Source organism: Protomyctophum bolini, assembly GCF_963924005.1.
Source record: "Protomyctophum bolini genome assembly, chromosome: 11".
In the NCBI taxonomy this organism is placed as follows: domain Eukaryota; kingdom Metazoa; phylum Chordata; class Actinopteri; order Myctophiformes; family Myctophidae; genus Protomyctophum; species Protomyctophum bolini.
The window spans coordinates 12595852-12615279 of NC_137872.1; the positions used below are offsets into that span (position 1 = coordinate 12595852).

At 42.4% G+C, this 19428-nt stretch overlaps 1 protein-coding gene across 2 annotated transcripts in view; it reads left to right on the forward strand.

Moving 5' to 3' along the window:
• The window catches only part of LOC308324579 (myosin-9-like), a 43588-nt gene that overhangs the window by 15858 nt on the left and 8302 nt on the right, over nt 1–19428 (forward strand). The window contains exons 4-28 of one of the 2 annotated variants that reach the window (XM_080776674.1): nt 2238–2265; nt 3033–3126; nt 4130–4150; nt 6604–6696; nt 6815–6878; nt 7064–7162; nt 7307–7450; nt 7701–7796; nt 8599–8870; nt 9606–9779; nt 10104–10277; nt 11042–11156; nt 13229–13416; nt 13735–13856; nt 13944–14013; nt 14170–14330; nt 14551–14659; nt 14862–14993; nt 15136–15342; nt 16054–16191; nt 16395–16518; nt 16637–16808; nt 17608–17820; nt 18132–18276; nt 18417–18623. In XM_080776674.1, the coding sequence (XP_080632800.1) occupies nt 2238–2265; nt 3033–3126; nt 4130–4150; nt 6604–6696; nt 6815–6878; nt 7064–7162; nt 7307–7450; nt 7701–7796; nt 8599–8870; nt 9606–9779; nt 10104–10277; nt 11042–11156; nt 13229–13416; nt 13735–13856; nt 13944–14013; nt 14170–14330; nt 14551–14659; nt 14862–14993; nt 15136–15342; nt 16054–16191; nt 16395–16518; nt 16637–16808; nt 17608–17820; nt 18132–18276; nt 18417–18623 (3362 nt within the window). The remainder of the gene's footprint in view (nt 1–2237; nt 2266–3032; nt 3127–4129; nt 4151–6603; nt 6697–6814; nt 6879–7063; nt 7163–7306; nt 7451–7700; nt 7797–8598; nt 8871–9605; nt 9780–10103; nt 10278–11041; nt 11157–13228; nt 13417–13734; nt 13857–13943; nt 14014–14169; nt 14331–14550; nt 14660–14861; nt 14994–15135; nt 15343–16053; nt 16192–16394; nt 16519–16636; nt 16809–17607; nt 17821–18131; nt 18277–18416; nt 18624–19428) is intronic. The other variant, XM_080776675.1, reaches the window with a different exon arrangement.

Sequence of the window (19428 nt, forward strand, 5' to 3'; positions counted from 1 at the left end):
GTACCTTGTGTGTCCACATCCCGGCACCAAAAGCAACCTTTTGCATCCAGTGTTGACGATGACAGAATCATGCTGACGTTGTCCACTCAACTTGGGAACTGAACAAGGCTCCGTAAGGCACGCCCATGTGAGGCAGCAGCCAGCACTGAGCTATGCAGTGGCCATGCTGTCGACTCGTTGCCAACTGTTGCATACCGATCACTTATAATTTGTTTGGGATTTCAATAAATGGGTCTTATATAGTAAGTACAGTTGCAGTCCGAGAAAGGGACACTTGGCTGCAAAGGTGAATGGATGCGCAGTATACTTCATATTAGGTTATTGCAGATCATGGCCTTTCAGAGGACAGTGTTACTTGGGGACATGAGGAGACAGGAATTAAAGTTCTACAAGCTAGTAGAGTTTTTTTTGTGTCAACGTAGCTTAAATAGTTGTTGTGTGGTACTGACCATACTGTACACTATGTTGATGAGAAAATTATGAAGATGACCTGGAAACATACCTGAGATTCAAAACCGATAATTAAGTACATGAGTGATTAATGAAGGCCATGTCAGGATTTAAAGGAATGTCACAATAATAGTTTGATTAGGGTGCCCAACCTTGAGAGCTGAGGAGGAGGTCTGTGGATCAAGGGTTTCCAATCCATGAATTATGCTTGTTGAGTGTTATTATGATTTAGTTGTTGTTGTAATTTGACACTTTGAAACACTTTCTCTCAACTGCGAAAAAATATAACTATTTACTTGTCCAGTTCTGCCCTCTTTAATTATGTCATGCCATGTTCTTTTCCACTGTGGTCATACAGTTTACTTGACTCACACATACCATGACAAATGTGGTACCGATATCGCATACAATACCACAAATCTCCTGCAGCATATTAATGAGCATGTCATCCTGACACTATATATTTAAATTTGTGAATATTAAAATGTATACCGACATACGAACAACGTTCACTGGAGTTCACTGTGTTGTTGTGGAGCATTTGCTATAACAATAAAGTAGATTGACTAGATGCCAGTAGTGTCATTGCTGTAACTTGGTATCTGCAATGTGATGCTGTTGCTGCAGGGTGAACTATGGGTAGCATTATAGTAAAATGTATGCCTTACAGCCAGAGGGAATATAGGGTCTGTTTTGGAATGAGGGAACATGGGGCTGAGGGGACTTGGGTATGGTGATGGTCCCCTCCCTTCGCATCGCGCCCGTTCTTTTAACAAGCCGTGTTTTATCGTGGTCTGCTGGCCCTGCAATATGAGTACTTTTAGTACTTTAAGTACATTTTCAATTCCGTACTTTTACTTGTAGCGGAGTAGTTCTAAATTGCAGTAGTGGTACTTTTACTTAAGTAAAACAATTGAGTACTTTTTCCACCACTGTATGCCTATCCGTTGGCCAGGTATAGTAGTGACTCATCACAATCAAAATGGCGCACCCCCCGAAAATGCATACCAAAGGTTCGAGGTTTGCATGCCCTATTGATCTGATCTCTGAGGAGAAAACGGACAGACAGAGGTTTATTAGTAGGATGTTGCAATATATCGATGGAAAAAGGAAAATCTGCAGTGCACCAAAACATTTTACGTTGGTGGGAAAAGGAAAAAATAAAATCTAAACAAAAGCTCCATTTAACATCGTGAAGCAAACACCATGAATTTAATAATACAGACGGCTCAACAATTGAAGTTGACTTTTCATGAATTACAACTTTTATTTGGTCCTTGGCACCAGTTCTGTTTATAATCTTTTCTATACAAGCTCTGTCCTGTGTCCGTTTTATGATGCGTCACACTATGACATGATGTATGTATTGTCTTGGCTGAGAAAAGCGATCCTCCAGATCCTGATTATCTCAATGTACAGAATTCTCTGGCATTCCGTCATACCCACTCACTCATGTCCTGTTCTGCCATATTTGGTTCCAGAAAAGCTTTTGGAGTTGCAAAATAGGCGGACGCTAATTACTGTAGCTATCTACTTGCGAGCACCATTTCCACTCACAGAAAGCCGGATATTAATTTCCTGTCTGTTCCCACAGTACTTCCTGCTATACAGACACAACTGCATGTTCTTTTGAGATAACAAATGCACAGTGTACACTTTATATGAAGTTTTCCACACTTGAATTCAATTGTAACTTCACTTTATTGGATTGTAATCACTCAACATGCCATGCTACTTTGTGACTCTGCTCAAAACTGTTGCATGACGATTTATTTCTTTCTTTGCAGATCGTGAAGACCAGTCCATTCTTTGCACGTGAGTCAAAAGACACCATTGACAAAAGTTGTTAAACCTTCTCTCTATACCTCTGAGCTCAAACTTTGATCACATAATGATGTTGCAACGTGATTCTTGCCAGCAAGTGACATGACACTATAGTTTGAGTATAAAAATGAGGCATTACACTCCCTCTTTTGTGCTCTCTGTCTCTCTCCCTCCTCTGTGTCTCTCCCTCCCCTCTCCCTCCTCTCTGTGTCTCTCCCTCCTCTCTCCCTCCTCTGTCTCCCTCCTCTCTGTGTCTCTCCCTCCTCTCTCCCTCCTCTCTGTCTCTCTCCCTCCTCTGTGTCTCTCCCTCCTCTCTCCCTCCTCTGTCTCTCCCTCCTCTGTCTCTCCCTCCTCTCTCTCTCCCTCCTCTCTGTCTCTCTCCTTCCTCTCTGTGTCTCTCCCTCTCCTCTGTCTCTCCCTCCTCTGTCTCTCCCTCCTCTCTGTCTCTCTCCCTCCTCTCTGTCTCTCTCCCTCCTCTGTCTCTCCCTCCTCTCTGTCTCTCTCCCTCCTCTCTGTCTCTCTCCCTCCTCTCTGTCTCTCTCCCTCCCCTCTCCCTCCCCTCTCCCTCCTCTCTCCCTCCTCTCTGTGTCTCTCCCTCCTCTCTCCCTCTCCCTCCTCTGTGTCTCTCTCTCCTCTCTGTCTCTCTCCCTCCTCTGCGTCTCTCCCTCCTCTCTGTCTCTCTCCCTCCCCTCTCCCTCCTCTCTGTGTCTCTCCCTCCCCTCTCCCTCCTCTGTCTCTCCCTCCTCTCTCCAACCCAGCGGGGAGTCAGGTGCTGGTAAAACAGAAAACACTAAGAAGGTTATCCAGTATCTGGCTCATGTGGCCTCCTCTCACAAGACCAAGAAAGACCAGGTCAGTCCTGCATCCATCCTCTGTTCCTATATCCTTGCATAACCTTGTTTTTGTTTTTTTAGGTTTCAACCTGTATTCCTCTCTTCCCATCTTACCCTCCCTCTTTCCCATCACCCCCTTTTGTTCACTCACGTGAACTGAACCAACATTTCCGATTTTTCTCCTAAGTACACTTTGATACGCCCTTTTCCTATTCCTCTGTAATTACTGTACTCCATCAACCACTTTGTACTGCGACTGTATTGTGTATGTGAGAATTTACCAGTGTGACCCAGGCACAATCATTACATCATTGTCAATCCATCATCACATACATTGTTATATTCTGACTCACTGTGTCACCGTAGCTGTAAAGGCCTAATTTCTACTTGGTTGCGTGCCAGTGTTGCAGAACGAAAATGGCTGATCTACAAGATCAAAATCGGCTATTTTCGTGTGCAATGCTAGCATGCAGTATAAATCAGATTTATTTTTTAAAGAGAAATGTTGATCTGAAGGCACAGAAACATAGGTTTCAAGGCTGAGCTGAAATATTTTGGTAAATCTGTTTTTTGTGTTTGACCGTTACTTCAGACTCCTCCTTGAACACTTGCAGTGCCGGTAAAGATCGACTTAGACAATTTCTTCCTGAGTCCTGTCGTTCTGTTGCAAGGACATGTAAAATATTATGTAAATCTTTCCAATGTGTTTGTGACGAGAAATCACTCTCAAAAGGCTCTTAAATGTAAAATTGACATGTTTTCTGTATTAGTTATTGTCAGAGATTCTCAAGTGCCTTTTGTTTTTAGATGCCTTTTGACATGTTTTGTGGATATTGGCAGAGATTCTTGAGTGCTTTTTTGTGCTTGACAAACGTGCATTCAGAAGTTTTATGGAAGAGTCTCCAAGTTGGTCCCATGAAAACTGCTTCTATCAGAGAGACGTCATTGGAGCTTTAATGATACCACATCAGCATCCAATGCGTTCATTTTGTTGAGGTTGTATTTCTCTCTTCCATTAACAGAACAGCTCGATCTTCACACATGTGAGTTACCCCACTATCTCTCATCTCTCCTCCATTCTTCCTTATGTAAATGCTCCCCTCGCTTATATAATCATCGCCCACCACCATCACCACCACCCCCCGGATCCACCTCTTCTACTTGTTCATCTTCTCTACTCCACCCGCTCCACTCCCTAAAAGCCTGATTTATGCTTAGTTGCTCGGTAGCTTCGCAACTTGTTACGAGCTTGTAGAACGGCTATTTTTGGCACGCCACACCAATGTGCAACTAAGTATAAATGAAGCGATATCCCCTCTCTTCTCTCCCTCGCTGCTCTCTCCTCTTCCCTTGTGCTGCTGGAGCTGCAGTGGGTCACTGGGTACTGAGGGTCAAGGGTCACTTAATTGCCAATGGGAAGTCGGATGAAATTTGTGTGTGTGTGAGTGTTAACTCCTTCGTGAAAATTTCAGCCAGACGGGTGGGAGCAGGAATTTAACGGATTGATTGGGATTAATCTGCAACCCAGCAGCTAAAGATACATTTGGGGGGGAGTCTGTACCGTATCTGGCTGACTTTTTCAGTTATTGTTGCCGTGTGTGCTCCTGTGGTCCCAGAAGTGTGCTTGAATATGTGGCTATTTGCAAACTTCTTCCTCAAGTCTCACTGACTCAACCCTAAAAGTATGCTTCACTGTTTTTCAAGATCTGAGGCCAGACACATTGAGATGCTCTTTATGTCACAGTACATTGCCCTGTGTATGGAAGTGTCATGAAAAATACCTCCCCTATGATGGGTTGCAAGTCTCAGAAGGAACATTGGCCCTGGATCACTTATCATTAAGCTCAAACACTATTTGAGGGGACACATGGGACAAACGCTTGCGCAATGTGCCTCAAGGGACCTGCAACAAAGCCAAGAAGTCCATTGGCTTCTCAGAGTAACATTTTCCCCTCTGGTCTTGACAAAGAAGGTGATAGCAATGATTTATCTTATTTTCATTCCCCAGGCTCAACATATGGGCTGTGTCCATAAATCAGCAGAGCGGCAGCTGTGGATGGAACGCTTGCTAGCACGTCTCCCTATTTTTATTGGAGGGATTTAAGTGATCTCTATCCAGTGGTTGAAAAGCCCTTTCGCGTGAACGATGTTTAACATGGCCGCATTTAAGTGATCTCTATCCAGTGGTTGAAAAGCCCTTTCGCGTGAACGATGTTTAACATGGCCGCATCTTTTCTCTGTCCTGGAGCTGTAGACAGTTCTGGTTGTACTTGGCCCCTCCAAGGTGTGGATGTGTGTTTGCTACAGTATGTAGTGTACATGTGAAGGTGGTGCTGCACATTACTGAAAAAAGGTTATAAGCCGTGCTCCACGAACCTTTCCAGGACTAATAAAGGACGGAATGTTTATGATTCAGATTTTATGGGGTGAGGATATATATAGAGAGAACTTTATTAGATTATTAACGTAAAGGGTGGCTGATATGGATTTGGCCATATGGCTTTTATATGTACACTTAGCTAACTGAACTAAATTAATTGTGGTGGAAAAATGACTTGACGTCATCGGCAGTAGAGTGATAACTTATGCTGAATTTGAGATTTGTGCAATGTGGTCCATGCGTGGTCTCTGGGATATTCTGCTGTGGGTGAAGGGTTACTGATGAGGGTCACAGGTGTAACGTGTTTAACTGGGTGTTTTGCAGGGTTGGGCACTAACAAGGCGCTATGTGTGGGTCAAGGCTTGTGTGCATTGTGTGTGTGGTCATACTTGTATGTGTGTACACTGTATCCCTACTAGTCTTGCATGGCCAGATGATCGAAGATATGCTGCTACCAAATTGTGACATCTAAATTCAGTGTAGAGGAAAGATTGTAGATTAAAACAAAACATTTCAAATGCATTAGGGTGGTCTTTCATATTTGGATGGTGATATTAGTTTTCATAGCTGTTCTAGCTAATACGTACGTTGAATTTCGATGTCACCACTCACCAGACACCACCATCAGTAGGCAGAGATCTCTGGTCGCCTGGCTACGTGAGACTACACGGTATCCCTGCTTATGTTTATGATATTGTCCACTGCTTGCTGTTTCTCCTTTATCTTTATTTAAGTATCACATGTATGCCATTACTATATACTAGTATGTAAACGGATATCACTTTGTGTAAAGAACATGAAAACCAGTGTCTCAACTGGTTATTTTCTCACAGTAGAATAGAGTAATGCTGCCTTCAATGAAAACCAGATGACGGTTAAAAGTTCTAACAAAGCACAACAATGAGTCACCCATGTGAGTCACAGGGTCCGGCTAGATTTGACCCCTTAGTAGAGAATTGTTTAAAAGAAACATCCTTTAACCGAACCGAGTGGGTTTCACTCTTGTTTAAAAGGGTATTTTCTTCTTTCTTAAAATGACAAGACTTCATGGAAAGTAGTGGTCTTACTGGTCTAATCTTACCATTTTTGCTGGGCTATTCTCTTCCTGTCCATCAGGGTGAGCTAGAGAAGCAGCTGCTGCAAGCCAACCCCATCCTAGAGGCCTTTGGAAACGGCAAGACAGTGAAAAATGACAACTCCTCCCGATTCGTAAGATTTGAAGATACTATTGTGTTTGGGACAACCTCACAAATCGATCCCCTCGCTGGAATATTATGTGGCTAATTTCGGCAAAGGTCGCTGAGGTTTCTTTCTTTTTGCCTCCTAGGGAAAATTCATCCGGATCAACTTTGATGTGAATGGATACATCGTTGGTGCCAACATCGAAACCTGTATCCTTTACAAAATAGAGTCTTTCTGTTTTCAGTCAGATGTTGCTATTAGGATGTTGCTATTATGTTGCTCCAGCATTGGAGTTTATTGCAGGAACATGAAATCCTCATAACTTCAAGCAATAGTCTAGACGTCACGCTGTCCAGTGTTAAACAAAATTGGTCCTTGACAGGCTGACCAACAGACCTGCTGGAGAAATCCCGTGCCATCCGCCAGGCCAAAGATGAGAGGACCTTCCACATCTTCTACTACATGCTGACTGGGGCCGGCGACAAAATGCGCTGTGAGCAACAACACGTCAAATCACATTTTGATATTCCATAGTTGCAATGAAGGAGTCTGCATGTTGTAGATTTTTTATGTACTTTTGTCTTTCCAACCCCCCTCTCCCCACTCTATCTCTGACCTTTTTTTCCCCCTCCTTCAGCTGAGCTGTGCCTGGAGAACTACAACAACTACCGCTTCATGGTAAACGGAAACATAACCATCCCTGGGCAGCAGGACAAGGACCTGTTTCAAGAGACCATAGAGGCCTTTAGGATCATGAGCATCCCAGAAGATGAACAGATTGGTGAGTCTGGAGCAAAATGGAATAAAATTATGATTTAATAACCTATAGGTGTGCAGAACAAATGTCTGTGATGCTTATCTTCAGAACACTCATCCGCTATTTTCTTTATTTTAGAATTTTAGAATATGCAAGACATAAAAGACACACAAGGCAAACGATGCAAACAATAACACAGATCAGTTTTGTCATGCAAAAGAAGGTATGAGTATTCCCACGTGGTGTTAACACGCGTTTGTCTCGTCCCATGCAGGCATGCTGAAGGTAGTGTCCGCTGTGCTGCAGCTGGGCAACATGACCTTCAAGAAGGAGCGTCACACAGACCAGGCCTCCATGCCTGATAACACTGGTATGAAGCTAGTTGAAACTAATCTATAATGCATATTAATTAAAAAAATATCACCTGAGTTTGTAGATCAGATATTTTTGTGACTGTTCCATGTTTTACGATGAAGTATTAAATGGGGGTTTAAATGGTTAATCGGGCTAATCGATTTAATTGATTTTACAAAAGTAAAATACATTTTGTGTCAGTTCTTTGATACATTACATAAAGTAATGCAGCCCTAAGTGAAACCCCTCATACACGCACGTACTGCATAAAAAGGTAAATAAAAAAAGTAACATTAATGTTGTCAAACCTGATCGGACACATTACCTGACATTGAGCTTTTTTGTTAAACATTTGACCTCTTTTATATCATTTTGGAACCGAAATAGGGAACCGTTAAGAACCGGAATCGATAAGCAGAACCGGAATCGGTACCGGACTCGAAAAAATCCTGACAATTCTAATTATATTACCAAGACTACCGGTACATCAGTAACTTCCACTTTACAACTCTACTCTACAACCAACCAGTACCATTTCAAATGTGAATGTAGCAGTCAATGTAAATCTAAATACATTGCCATTGTGTTGCAAAGTTTTTACTCTGTTGTGATTCAATTTTATATTATATTTTTTACACTCTCAAATGATTACAATATTGGATCAAGTCGGCACTAGATTATGGTTGTAATATTAAATAATTGGGTGATACTAAAGATCTACTTTTCAGGAGAGGCTCTATCGCCTCATCTCCCTCTAAATATTTCAACCCTGCATATCCACTTACTTGTAATTTCCTCCTCTGTCCTCGGTGCCACAGCGGCCCAGAAGGTGTGCCACCTGCTGGGTATGAACGTGACAGACTTCACCCGTGCCATCCTGATGCCCAGGATCAAGGTGGGCAGGGACTACGTGCAGAAGGCCCAGACCCAGGAGCAGGCTGAGTTTGCAGTGGAAGCGCTGGCCAAAGCCACCTATGAGAGGATGTTCCGCTGGCTGGTCATGAGGATCAACAAAGCCCTGGACAAGACCAAGAGACAGGGAGCCTCGTTCATCGGCATCCTAGACATCGCCGGGTTCGAGATCTTTGAGGTAAAACCAGAGACTTGAGCAACTATGCATATAGCATTTGTGAATTAATTGGTGCGGATACAAATATTTTTTAATAAAAATAATACAGTAGAAAATGATAAAGCACATCATCTGAACCCAGACAAACTCTTAAATATTCAGCAATAAAAAGAAGGGGGGAAACGCAACCTTTTCATTTTAGAATATGGAACAAAGGCAAACATTCACAGTTGTAAATTATATTCGTAAAATAAATGGTTACGTAATGCATAATATTTAAAAATCCACTATTTGACTAAATTGTATTTCATCAATATTCTATAAATGTACTTACCGGTATTTACTTTGATTATATTCTTCATCTATATTATATATCTCTGACAAACACCTAACTCCAAAATACTGCAATACTGCCTCATCGAAGTTGGTGTTTGACTATATATTGTCAATTACTTGCATGAGACGGGGAGAGGTGGTGGAGTTGTTTTAGGAGACAGTTTCAGGGTCCAATGAAGTTAAAAGGTTCCATTGGTTCAATATTTTCGAAACAACAGACAGAAAACAATCTAAAACTTCAAAAATGGAGTTAGGTTTCCTCCCGACAACGATATGTAATATCATGTAAAACAAGTAGGTATCACTGAGATATAAAATGAGGGAGTATTTTCTCTCTCTCTATATATATATATATATATATATATATATATATAAATAAATAAAAAAACATGCTTGCTTCATTCTCCCTCCCCTCTGCAGCTGAACTCCTTTGAGCAGTTGTGCATCAACTACACCAACGAGAAGCTGCAGCAGCTGTTCAACCACACCATGTTCATCCTGGAGCAAGAGGAGTACCAGAGAGAAGGCATCGAGTGGAGCTTCATCGACTTTGGCCTCGACCTGCAGCCATGCATTGACCTCATAGAGAAACCTGTGAGTCTTCATTGTGCATCACTAAAGAACGCTCTTACAGCCTAGAAAAAGACAAACTGCTACAAACATGCTTTAAATGATTTAAGCACTGCAAGTGAAGTGTAATAATTATTGCCGTTTTGGAGAGTTCTTTCTAATATGCACCTAACAAAATGCACAATAATTATTAGTTTTGCATCGCAAACACACACACGCTTCACATTAGAACACAGCAAAGAATTATAACGGCCATGACCCACCTGCACCCAAAAAGTATTTATAAGCCTCACCCATCCACAATTCATCAATACATACTTAGTTATAGTCCTCCTTTCCTCACTACAGGCCAGTCCACCTGGTATTCTGGCTCTGCTCGATGAAGAGTGTTGGTTCCCCAAAGCCACTGATAAGAGCTTTGTGGAGAAGGTTCTGCAAGAGCAGGGATCTCATTCGAAGTTCCACAAGCCCAAGAAACTGAAGGACGAGGCCGACTTCTGCGTCATGCACTACGCTGGCAAGGTAAGCAAACCGTCTGGATCTAGGCCTTTCACAATTATTACATAATTGCCTGATCGCAGTTATTTGAGTTAATCACAATTATTTTGCATAATCATTAGTATACATTAGTATAGTTTTTTAATTTCAATAAGAACAGCTGGATAACCCTTCACAGACACTTAGTAGGCTAGAAAGATAATGACACCAGCCAGCTGTGTTTATTGACTGCAGCCTCTTACATAAAATGTATAACTATTGTTTTGAACATAGTTGAAGGACAATTTGAGTTGTTTTTTCAACCAAGGTTCATATTTTAGGTTATTAGAGAAAGTAAAAGATGAGTGTTTTCATTTGCTGCTTTCTTTCGTTTTAGCAATTTTAGCTATTTTTGACAGGAGTTTGGGGGCATTCGAACATGGGGATATATGTATTTTTTTACACTTTATAGGAATTTTTTATTTTATTTACTATAGTCCTACTAGACTCCAGGAAATTACATCTGGCCACAAAAGATCACAGGATCTACTGAATGTGAAGGGGGGTACTATAGCAAATGAAGAAAAATGTAAGGCTCATCTTTTACTTTCTCCAATAACAACCTAAAAAACAAGTAATGGAACATTGTGAATTAAATGTTGCGCAGATGTAAATTTAGCAAAAATGGCATATACCCCCCCCCCCCCCCTCCCCTTTATTACTAAAGTGTCTTCATAAGTCAAAGAGATGTCATCCCTCTATATTTGGCTGGAGGAAAACCCTGTGGTTTGTCTCTACTCGGCCCTCAGGTGGACTATAAGGCTGACGAATGGCTGATGAAGAACATGGACCCTCTGAACGACAACGTGGCCACCTTGCTCAACCAGTCCACTGACAAGTTTGTCTCTGAGCTGTGGAAGGATGGTGAGTTCAGCCAAACGCTAATTCCTTGTGCTGACTGTGGATTTATTGCCTCTGGGTTGTATCGTTGGAATATATTTGTTCATTGTTGGTCTGGGATTTGTGCGCGTGTCAAAGAAGGGATTTATGCTTAGTTGTGTGCCGTGTCGCACACCAAAAAATAGCAGATCTACAACTTCACAACGCATGGCAGAGCAATACGTTATGAGGTTGCAGATGTTTTAGCTTCTTTGGTGCGTGACACCGGCCCACAACTAAGCATAAATCTGGTTGTATTGTTTGTTCTGTTTAACTTTTCATGTCTACTTCTTTTCTCTTTATCTCATATTCATTGTCTGGTGTCTGGACCTTTTTTATTTTCTTTTTTTTACCCATTGACCTCCCATTTTGTTTGTTTTCTATAATCTGTTCCTCTGTATGGCCCCATTTTGTCTTGTCTTACTGGGTCTCAGAGGTACAGAGTTGTCGGAGCCTATTTTATCGTCCTTTTCCTATTCACTCAGGTGACTAAGTTTTCTTTTCTCATTAGATTTCTTCTCGTAACAACCTTTCCCGTTTACGTACTTATGTATTTTATTTCCATCATTAAACCATGGCAAACAGTCCATCGGGCAGCCTTCTCCCAGTTTGTATGACCTTATCCGACCTTCAGGTGTGTCTCTGAAACTGAATTTGTCATTGTGAAAAGATGTTTGTGTCCTTAACTGTCCTTTTCCCCTCCAGCTGTTTGTGTGGTGAAGACTAGTTTTGCTGGTTTATTACCCAACAACCATTTGTTGCTCTTTGATGTTACCTCTCCCTCTCTCCCCTTTTTTTGTGTAATAGTGTGGTTTGGGACCCCTGGTGTTGATCATGGGTACTGCAGCAATGGGTATATACTGCATGGGTTTGGTTGTGTCATCACAAAAGAGAATTAAACATGAACACAATTGCCGGCAAAGTGCTTTTTTTTCTCTTGTTTTTTTGTTACCATTGACACACCACACAGTTAAAATGTAAAGAGCTCAACTCTCGTAGCTTGACAAACTTAAACTAGTTTATACTTTGTTGCATTACTCAACAAATACGACCTGTGCGACAAAGTATTCAGTTTTACGTCGCATTCACACCAGGATGTTTTACTTGGATTAAATTAATCCTGCTGCGTATTGTCAGAAAGTACGTTTCGTTTGGCAGGTGTGAAGGCTCATTCGAATTCTGGTGCGGATTAAACAAACGCATTCTAGATCGGCAAAAATCGGGTGTCTTATATCTCAAGTAATGAGTTTGCACTCGCAGTACCGAACTGGACCGGGAATTCTGACGGCTCCGCTGATCTGGAGTTTGTTTGTGTAGATGGGCTACTCCTATTAACCTCCCAGGTTTATTTCTGTATGTAGGCTAGCTGCTACTTTACAAAACAAGTTGGCAAGTTGTAGGCTTGTAGCTATTGCGTGCACACACACACACACACACACACACACACACACACACACACTCACAAACGTCCAGTCCCCGACTCACCCCCTGCATCCACATTACCCTCACTCACTTCACGTCCTAACTATTAGGATAATAATTAGTCCATAATTAACGCCATAGATTTCACTGTGTAGTTTATGAATTGAACACATTGCGTCAAACGCAGCAAAAATTCAAGAATGATGCAACTTCACCCCCCAATCGCACCGACTACAGATGTGAATGCGACCATAGTTTACACACACACACACACACACACACACACCACTCACTGCACTGATTTTGTTTTTGGTGTGACCCTCATTTGCCCTTCCTACACACTTCACGAGCATTTTGTGAACCCTCACTCTCTCCACTCCATCTTTTCTTCCCCTCCTCTGCATTCACTCGATGTTCGTTTTTGGTTTGTGGTGTTTCACTGGTTTTGGTCTTCCAACGACACCCTCTCTCCTGTTTTTGCCTCACAAGGAGGAAGTGGGAACCCTCCTTTCTTTTTTAGAACATGATGCATTTTTAGTTTTGCCTGCTGTAATACATATACAGTATTCACATGATGGCAATACAAATGTGTTCTAATACATACTCTTGTGTTCTGGTTCGTTTTTTCCCTTCAGTGGATCGTATCGTGGGCCTGGATAAGGTGGCCGGCATGTCGGAGTTGCCTGGAGCCTTCAAGACCCGAAAGGGCATGTTCCGTACCGTGGGCCAGCTGTACAAGGAGCAGCTGTCCAAGCTCATGGCCACCCTAAGAAACACCAACCCAAACTTTGTCCGCTGCATTATCCCCAACCACGAGAAGAAGGTACCAGCCAGCAACGGGCACCACACAACATCAGCCACATATTGGTTTGCATACACAATATAAAAAAAACATGGACACTGTATAACGTATATGATTTATGATCATTCTACTGTAAATCATATACAGTATGTATATTTGTATGCGTGTATCTCGTTGGGAGCTTGTATTTGCTATTTCCGGTGACAAAATTGCAAATGTTTTGCTATTGCAAATGTTTGATGCCCTATAATGACATGCCCGAAATGGGATTCCAGGTTTTAAAGTGGTTAAAACGTTAAACTTGACTGTCAACAATGACTACCTCCCTCCGTCTCGCAGGCAGGTAAGCTGGACCCCCACCTGGTTCTGGACCAGCTGAGGTGCAATGGTGTTCTAGAGGGCATCCGTATCTGTAGACAAGGTTTCCCCAATCGCATCGTCTTCCAAGAGTTCAGACAGAGGTATTTAATATGTGCACATTTTGTCATTAATGGTCATTTTGTTGTTTTGTGTGGGTTACCTAACCTAAACCACTTTCTCACCTGTAGGTACGAGATCCTCACTCCCAACTCCATCCCCAAGGGCTTCATGGATGGCAAACAGGCCTGCGTGCTCATGGTAAAGATCCACAACATTTAGGTTTTATTTATTCGCACATAAAAAGGTTAAAAACAAGATAAAATTACATGCAGATTAATATTGTACAGAAGTAAATTAGACTTGTTGATATTGACTCAGTGTTGTTAATGGGTGTGCTTCTTGCTCTCCCATCAGATCAAAAGCCTGGAGCTGGATCCCAACTTGTACCGGATTGGTCAGAGCAAGGTGTTCTTCAGGGCGGGAGTGTTGGCCCACCTGGAAGAGGAGAGAGATATGAAGATTACTGATGTGATTATCAGCTTCCAGGCCTGGTGCAGAGGCTACGTGGCCCGCAAGTAAGGAGACTGCTTCATTTATACTGTATTGTGTATGGACAAAGGCAATTAATTAACGGGTGAACTGATGAATGATTTATGTTGTAGAGCAAAAACTCTTAGGCTTATGTTAACCACAGACCTTATTTGACCCATAAAACAGAAACCCTATGGTAAAATGCTTTACAAATCTACTGAGGGAGGTCCTGGCTTAACTGTTTTTTTTATGTTACTTTTATAGGGCCTTTGCCAAGAGACAGCAGCAGCTCACTGCTATGAAGGTTATCCAGAGGAATTGTGCTGCCTATCTCAAACTCAGGAACTGGCAATGGTGGAGACTCTTCACCAAGGTACACAAACTCAATTAAAACCTTCCCCCTCTCTGCCCTCAGATTCCTGTCTCTCTACACTCATCTCAATAAAACAAAGTGCCTACAAAAGCAGATAGTGTGTCGAGTCTACTACATAATCTAAATGTTGCTGTTGGATTCCAGTTGGAGATCTGTGTTGCAAGAGCCTCACGTTAACCTCTCTCCTCCCTTTTTCCTGTAGGTGAAGCCGCTCCTCCAGGTCAGCAGACAGGAGGAGGAGATGCAGGCGAAGGATGATGAGCTGGTGAAGGTTAAGGAGAGGCACTTGTATGCTGAGCAGCAGCTCCAGGAGATGGAGACCAAACAGCAGCAGGTAGGATACATGACGCCAGTGTCAGTATCATTTACACGTGACACACCGCAAGGACATTTGCCACAGATTTGAAGTACAAGGGGAGGCAGTTTGAGAGTTTGTACAATCGTTAGTTTTTAACCCCTCGTGTTCCCTCTGGCAGCTGGGCGCAGAGAAGATGGCTCTGCAGGAGCAGCTGCAGGCCGAGACGGAGCTGTGCGCCGAGGCAGAGGAGATGAGAGCCCGTCTGGCTGCCAAGAAACAGGAACTTGAGGAGATCCTCCATGACCTGGAGGCCCGTGTGGAGGAAGAGGAGGAACGGGCCACTCATCTACAGACGGAAAAGAAAAAGATGCAGCAGAATATCACAGTGCGTAGATTATTTTTCTTTCAATTCCACACCCCATGAAGCCTCATGAATTTATGGATTTTTTGCGTTTGTCTCATTCCTAATCTAATAATTTGATGACCAGCGCAGTCCACTTAAAGAGTGTTCGGTAGTAGACTACAGACTGATGACCAGGTCATCAAATTTGATGACCAGGGCAGTCCACTTAAAGAGTGTCGGTAGTAGACTACAGACTGATGACCAGGTCATCAAATTATTGGTTTAGGAATGCGACAAAAACAAAGGCTTCATTTTTTGCCTGAGCTACTCCTTTTCAACACTGTGGGAGAAGTTAAATGGCAGCAAGAAAATCTACAAGACGAATAAACAATGTAACACAGAGGCGAAAGGAAAAATGTCTCGACATGGGCACTTACAGATACCAAAATGTGTTTACATTTAGTATGGGGTATTACATGGCATGTGAAAACAGTTTTTAATTAGTTCTGTGCCTATAGGGCGAATGGTGGAATGTCTGGGAAGATTACCCAAGTGATATCGCTCGAGTAACGTTACACCACTCACTCTAGAGGCACATAACACTTTACAAAACTGTTTTCATATGATATGTTATGATGAGTAAACACTGGAGTTACAGTATGTGGCGGGTTAGGCTGTTCCATGGTTTAGGAGCTATAGCTCCTGAACCTACACTCTCATGTCCAACCCTCCTCTTCCTCTTTGTGAATACAGGACCTGGAGCAGCAGTTGGATGAAGAGGAGGCTGCCAGACAGAGACTCCAGCTGGAAAAGGTCACCCTGGAGTCCAAGATGAAGAAGGTGGAAGATGATGTTATGGTGCTGGACGACCAGAACAACAAACTCAACAAGGTCAGCATTTAGCAGCTGCTCTTATCTTAGCAGATGCTAAGATAATAAGAAATCCCTGGGTAATGAGGTGAACTACGACTACAACCATGATTTCTTTGTTTCAGAGCAACAATATATATTTTATTCTTCTCACTTGTTTAACCTCAATATTCAGTAAACTAAGATGGGTAGATGTTTTAACATTGGTTTATTTGTGAGAACAGGAGAAGAAGCTGATGGAAGAGAGGATCTCTGAGTTCACCACGAACCTGGCCGAGGAAGAGGAGAAGTCCAAGAGTCTGCAGAAACTCAAGACCAAACACGAGGCCATGATCACAGACCTGGAAGGTAGGCTGGGCGCACACGCACACACACACACACACACACACACACACACACACACACACACATCACCTTCATCTGGCCTAAACAACTGCATATAATTTCTCCCTCTCACTCCGCTCAGACCGTCTGCGGCGTGAGGAGAAACAGCGTCAGGAGTTGGAGAAGAACCGGCGTAAAGTGGAAGGAGATTCTGCAGAGCTCCATGACCAGATTGCTGAGCTGCAGGCCCAGATCGCTGAGCTTCGTGCACAGCTGGCCAAGAAGGAAGAAGAACTCCAGGCAGCCCTGGCCAGGTCTGTGTGTGAGCACATTGCTCCTTAAAGAAATGGTACATCCAAACATTTTAATTATCTTCCCTCATGCCATTGGAAACGCAGATATTTCATTTGTCCACAAAACTCCTCGAGTCTGCCAGCAACACTTTGTACTTGTATGTGTTTTCATTGGCATGATGGTGAGTAGATGATGACAGAAGTACAATTTAGTTTTCCTGCACCTTGGGTGAGTTTACAGCCTTTAATAGTCAATATGGGTGACTGAGTTGCCACTGTTGAAAGATTCATGAGTGTTCCTCATTCTGCTGAAGTAGCTTTATCATAAGTTCTGCTTTCCTGACATTGAAACACAGACAGGCTTTTCCATTATCTCATAGCCAGTGATATGCTGATGTTTCTTTTTTTTTCTGGGGGAATTCATTCCATTTAAACGGTCCATCAAGTAACTGGCCAGAATTGCTAGGCTTCTATAACTGTGACAGGGCTTTGGTATTCGATCACTTGGACTGATTTTGCGATTTAGTTTTCCCAACATCTTCAGTCAAATTTTCCTGACATTTTGTCTCCATGAATTTCTATCATTTGACTAATAATCACAGTCTTGCTCTCCTGGTTGGAGTGAGCATAGATTGTCTACAGTAGGTAGACCAGTTTACCAGTCCTGCCACCAGAATAAGGTCTGATCATGATTTGAATAAGGGGGATGTCAGCTGGTTGTACTCTAACATGAATTTTATCCGACTGGTTGATGGTGCAATATTAATATTTATTCAGCACGACATTTTATTTTTTCCTTGTTTTTTTCCCCTGACCTCAGGATAGAGGAGGAGGCTGCCCAGAAGAACCTGGCCCAGAAGAAGATCCGTGAGATGGATGCTCAGCTCTCAGAACTGCAGGAGGACCTGGAGCTGGAGAGACAAGCCCGTACCAAGGCTGAGAAACACCGCAGAGACCTGGGAGAGGAGCTGGAGGCCCTCAAGACAGAGCTGGAAGACACATTAGACTCCACAGCTGCTCAGCAGGAGCTCAGGTATACAGGAGACATTGTTTCATCTGAAAGTATAAATTATCCTTAAGTGTGTTTGAGTAGAACTAGTTAACTTGCCATTTCTTCTTTTTTACATCACATCCAACATGAATTTTGATCTCAATTGTCCTGCATTATGTTACATAGACTTTATCTTTGTCTAAAATGTTCCATGGTAATTGACTTTACCTCAAAGTGCTTCGCAATTATGAAGACAAAAGGCATCATGAGAAGTGAGAACCAGAATAAAATAAATGTTTCAGTATTGAAAGAAGGAATACAAATTCATCGCCGATACATCTTGATGTCCTCAGGACCAAGCGTGAGACGGAGGTCGCTCAGATGAAGAAGACCCTGGACGACGAGGCCAAAGTACATGAGAATCAGGTGGTTGAGATGAGGCAGAAACACGGCCAGGCCTTCGACGAGCTCAACGAGCAGCTGGAGCAGTCCAAGAGAGTATGCAACCATCTTCACATACAGTATACACTTAAATGTTCTTTGTCACACAGCTGAATGTCAATAAAAAAAATATTAAAACATTTCAAATAATTTCAACCGTGTAAACATTGAATCTCACACTCCCTCCATCCCTGCAGAACAAGGTGTCTGTAGAGAAAGCCAAGCAGGCTCTGGAGTCGGAGAGGAACGAGCTGGCCATCGAGCTGCAGACGCTGAACCAAACCAAGGCTGAGTCTGAGCACCGCAGGAAGAAGGCTGAGACCCAGCTGCAGGAGCTGCAGGTCAAACACGGCGAGGGGGAACGCAGCCGACAGGAAATGGCCGAGAAGATGAGCAAAATGCAGGTATGACTGAAACCTGGATGTTAATTATTTGTTTAGTCTGTTTATTTAGTGGCAATTTTTTTTATTATAAATCTGCAGCCGATGCAGAGAACCCTATGCCCCCTGCTCGCGTAAGGCCTGCCATGCAGGTTAGTTTGTCGAGGAGACGGCTTGATAGCTCTAGAAGCTACAAACTACAAAGCATTTTTCTCCCATGTACCTTTTGTTACTGGAAGAAGATTCTGGACAGTATTTGTCATTGTTCCAATAATATAATAAACATGCATTTGTATGAACTGCAAAATTCTTTAAAACTGAGCTCCCTGCCAGTTCAAAGGAATGCTCCAAAACATTTTTAACAGTGATTTTTGTTTTGACTGGCTGTTCTGCTAAAAGTTCCTTTGTAATTTACCCTAATATATTGTCTAATGGATTTCATTTGTATTGTATTTACCTCGGCTACACTGAAAATAAGGGCTTGACCTCAATTGTATTCCCGATTATAAATAAAGGTGATGATAAAGACGGCATGTGTCAACTACCATGTTGATAAGAGTATTAAACACTTGAAATAGATCTGTTTAAGTTAGATTTACCTATGATCATAAAATTACTGAGGCCACAACACTGTCTATGATCATAGATTACTGAGGCCACAACACTGTCTATGCATTTGATGTTTGTGTTTACCTTGCTTACTATAAGTCGCTATGGATAAAGAGCACTAAATGCCCAAATGGTAGGCATCTAAGGACGACACTTATAAAACGAAAATAAATCTGAATTAGAATTTACAAGGCATCATATTAAATACGTGATATCATAT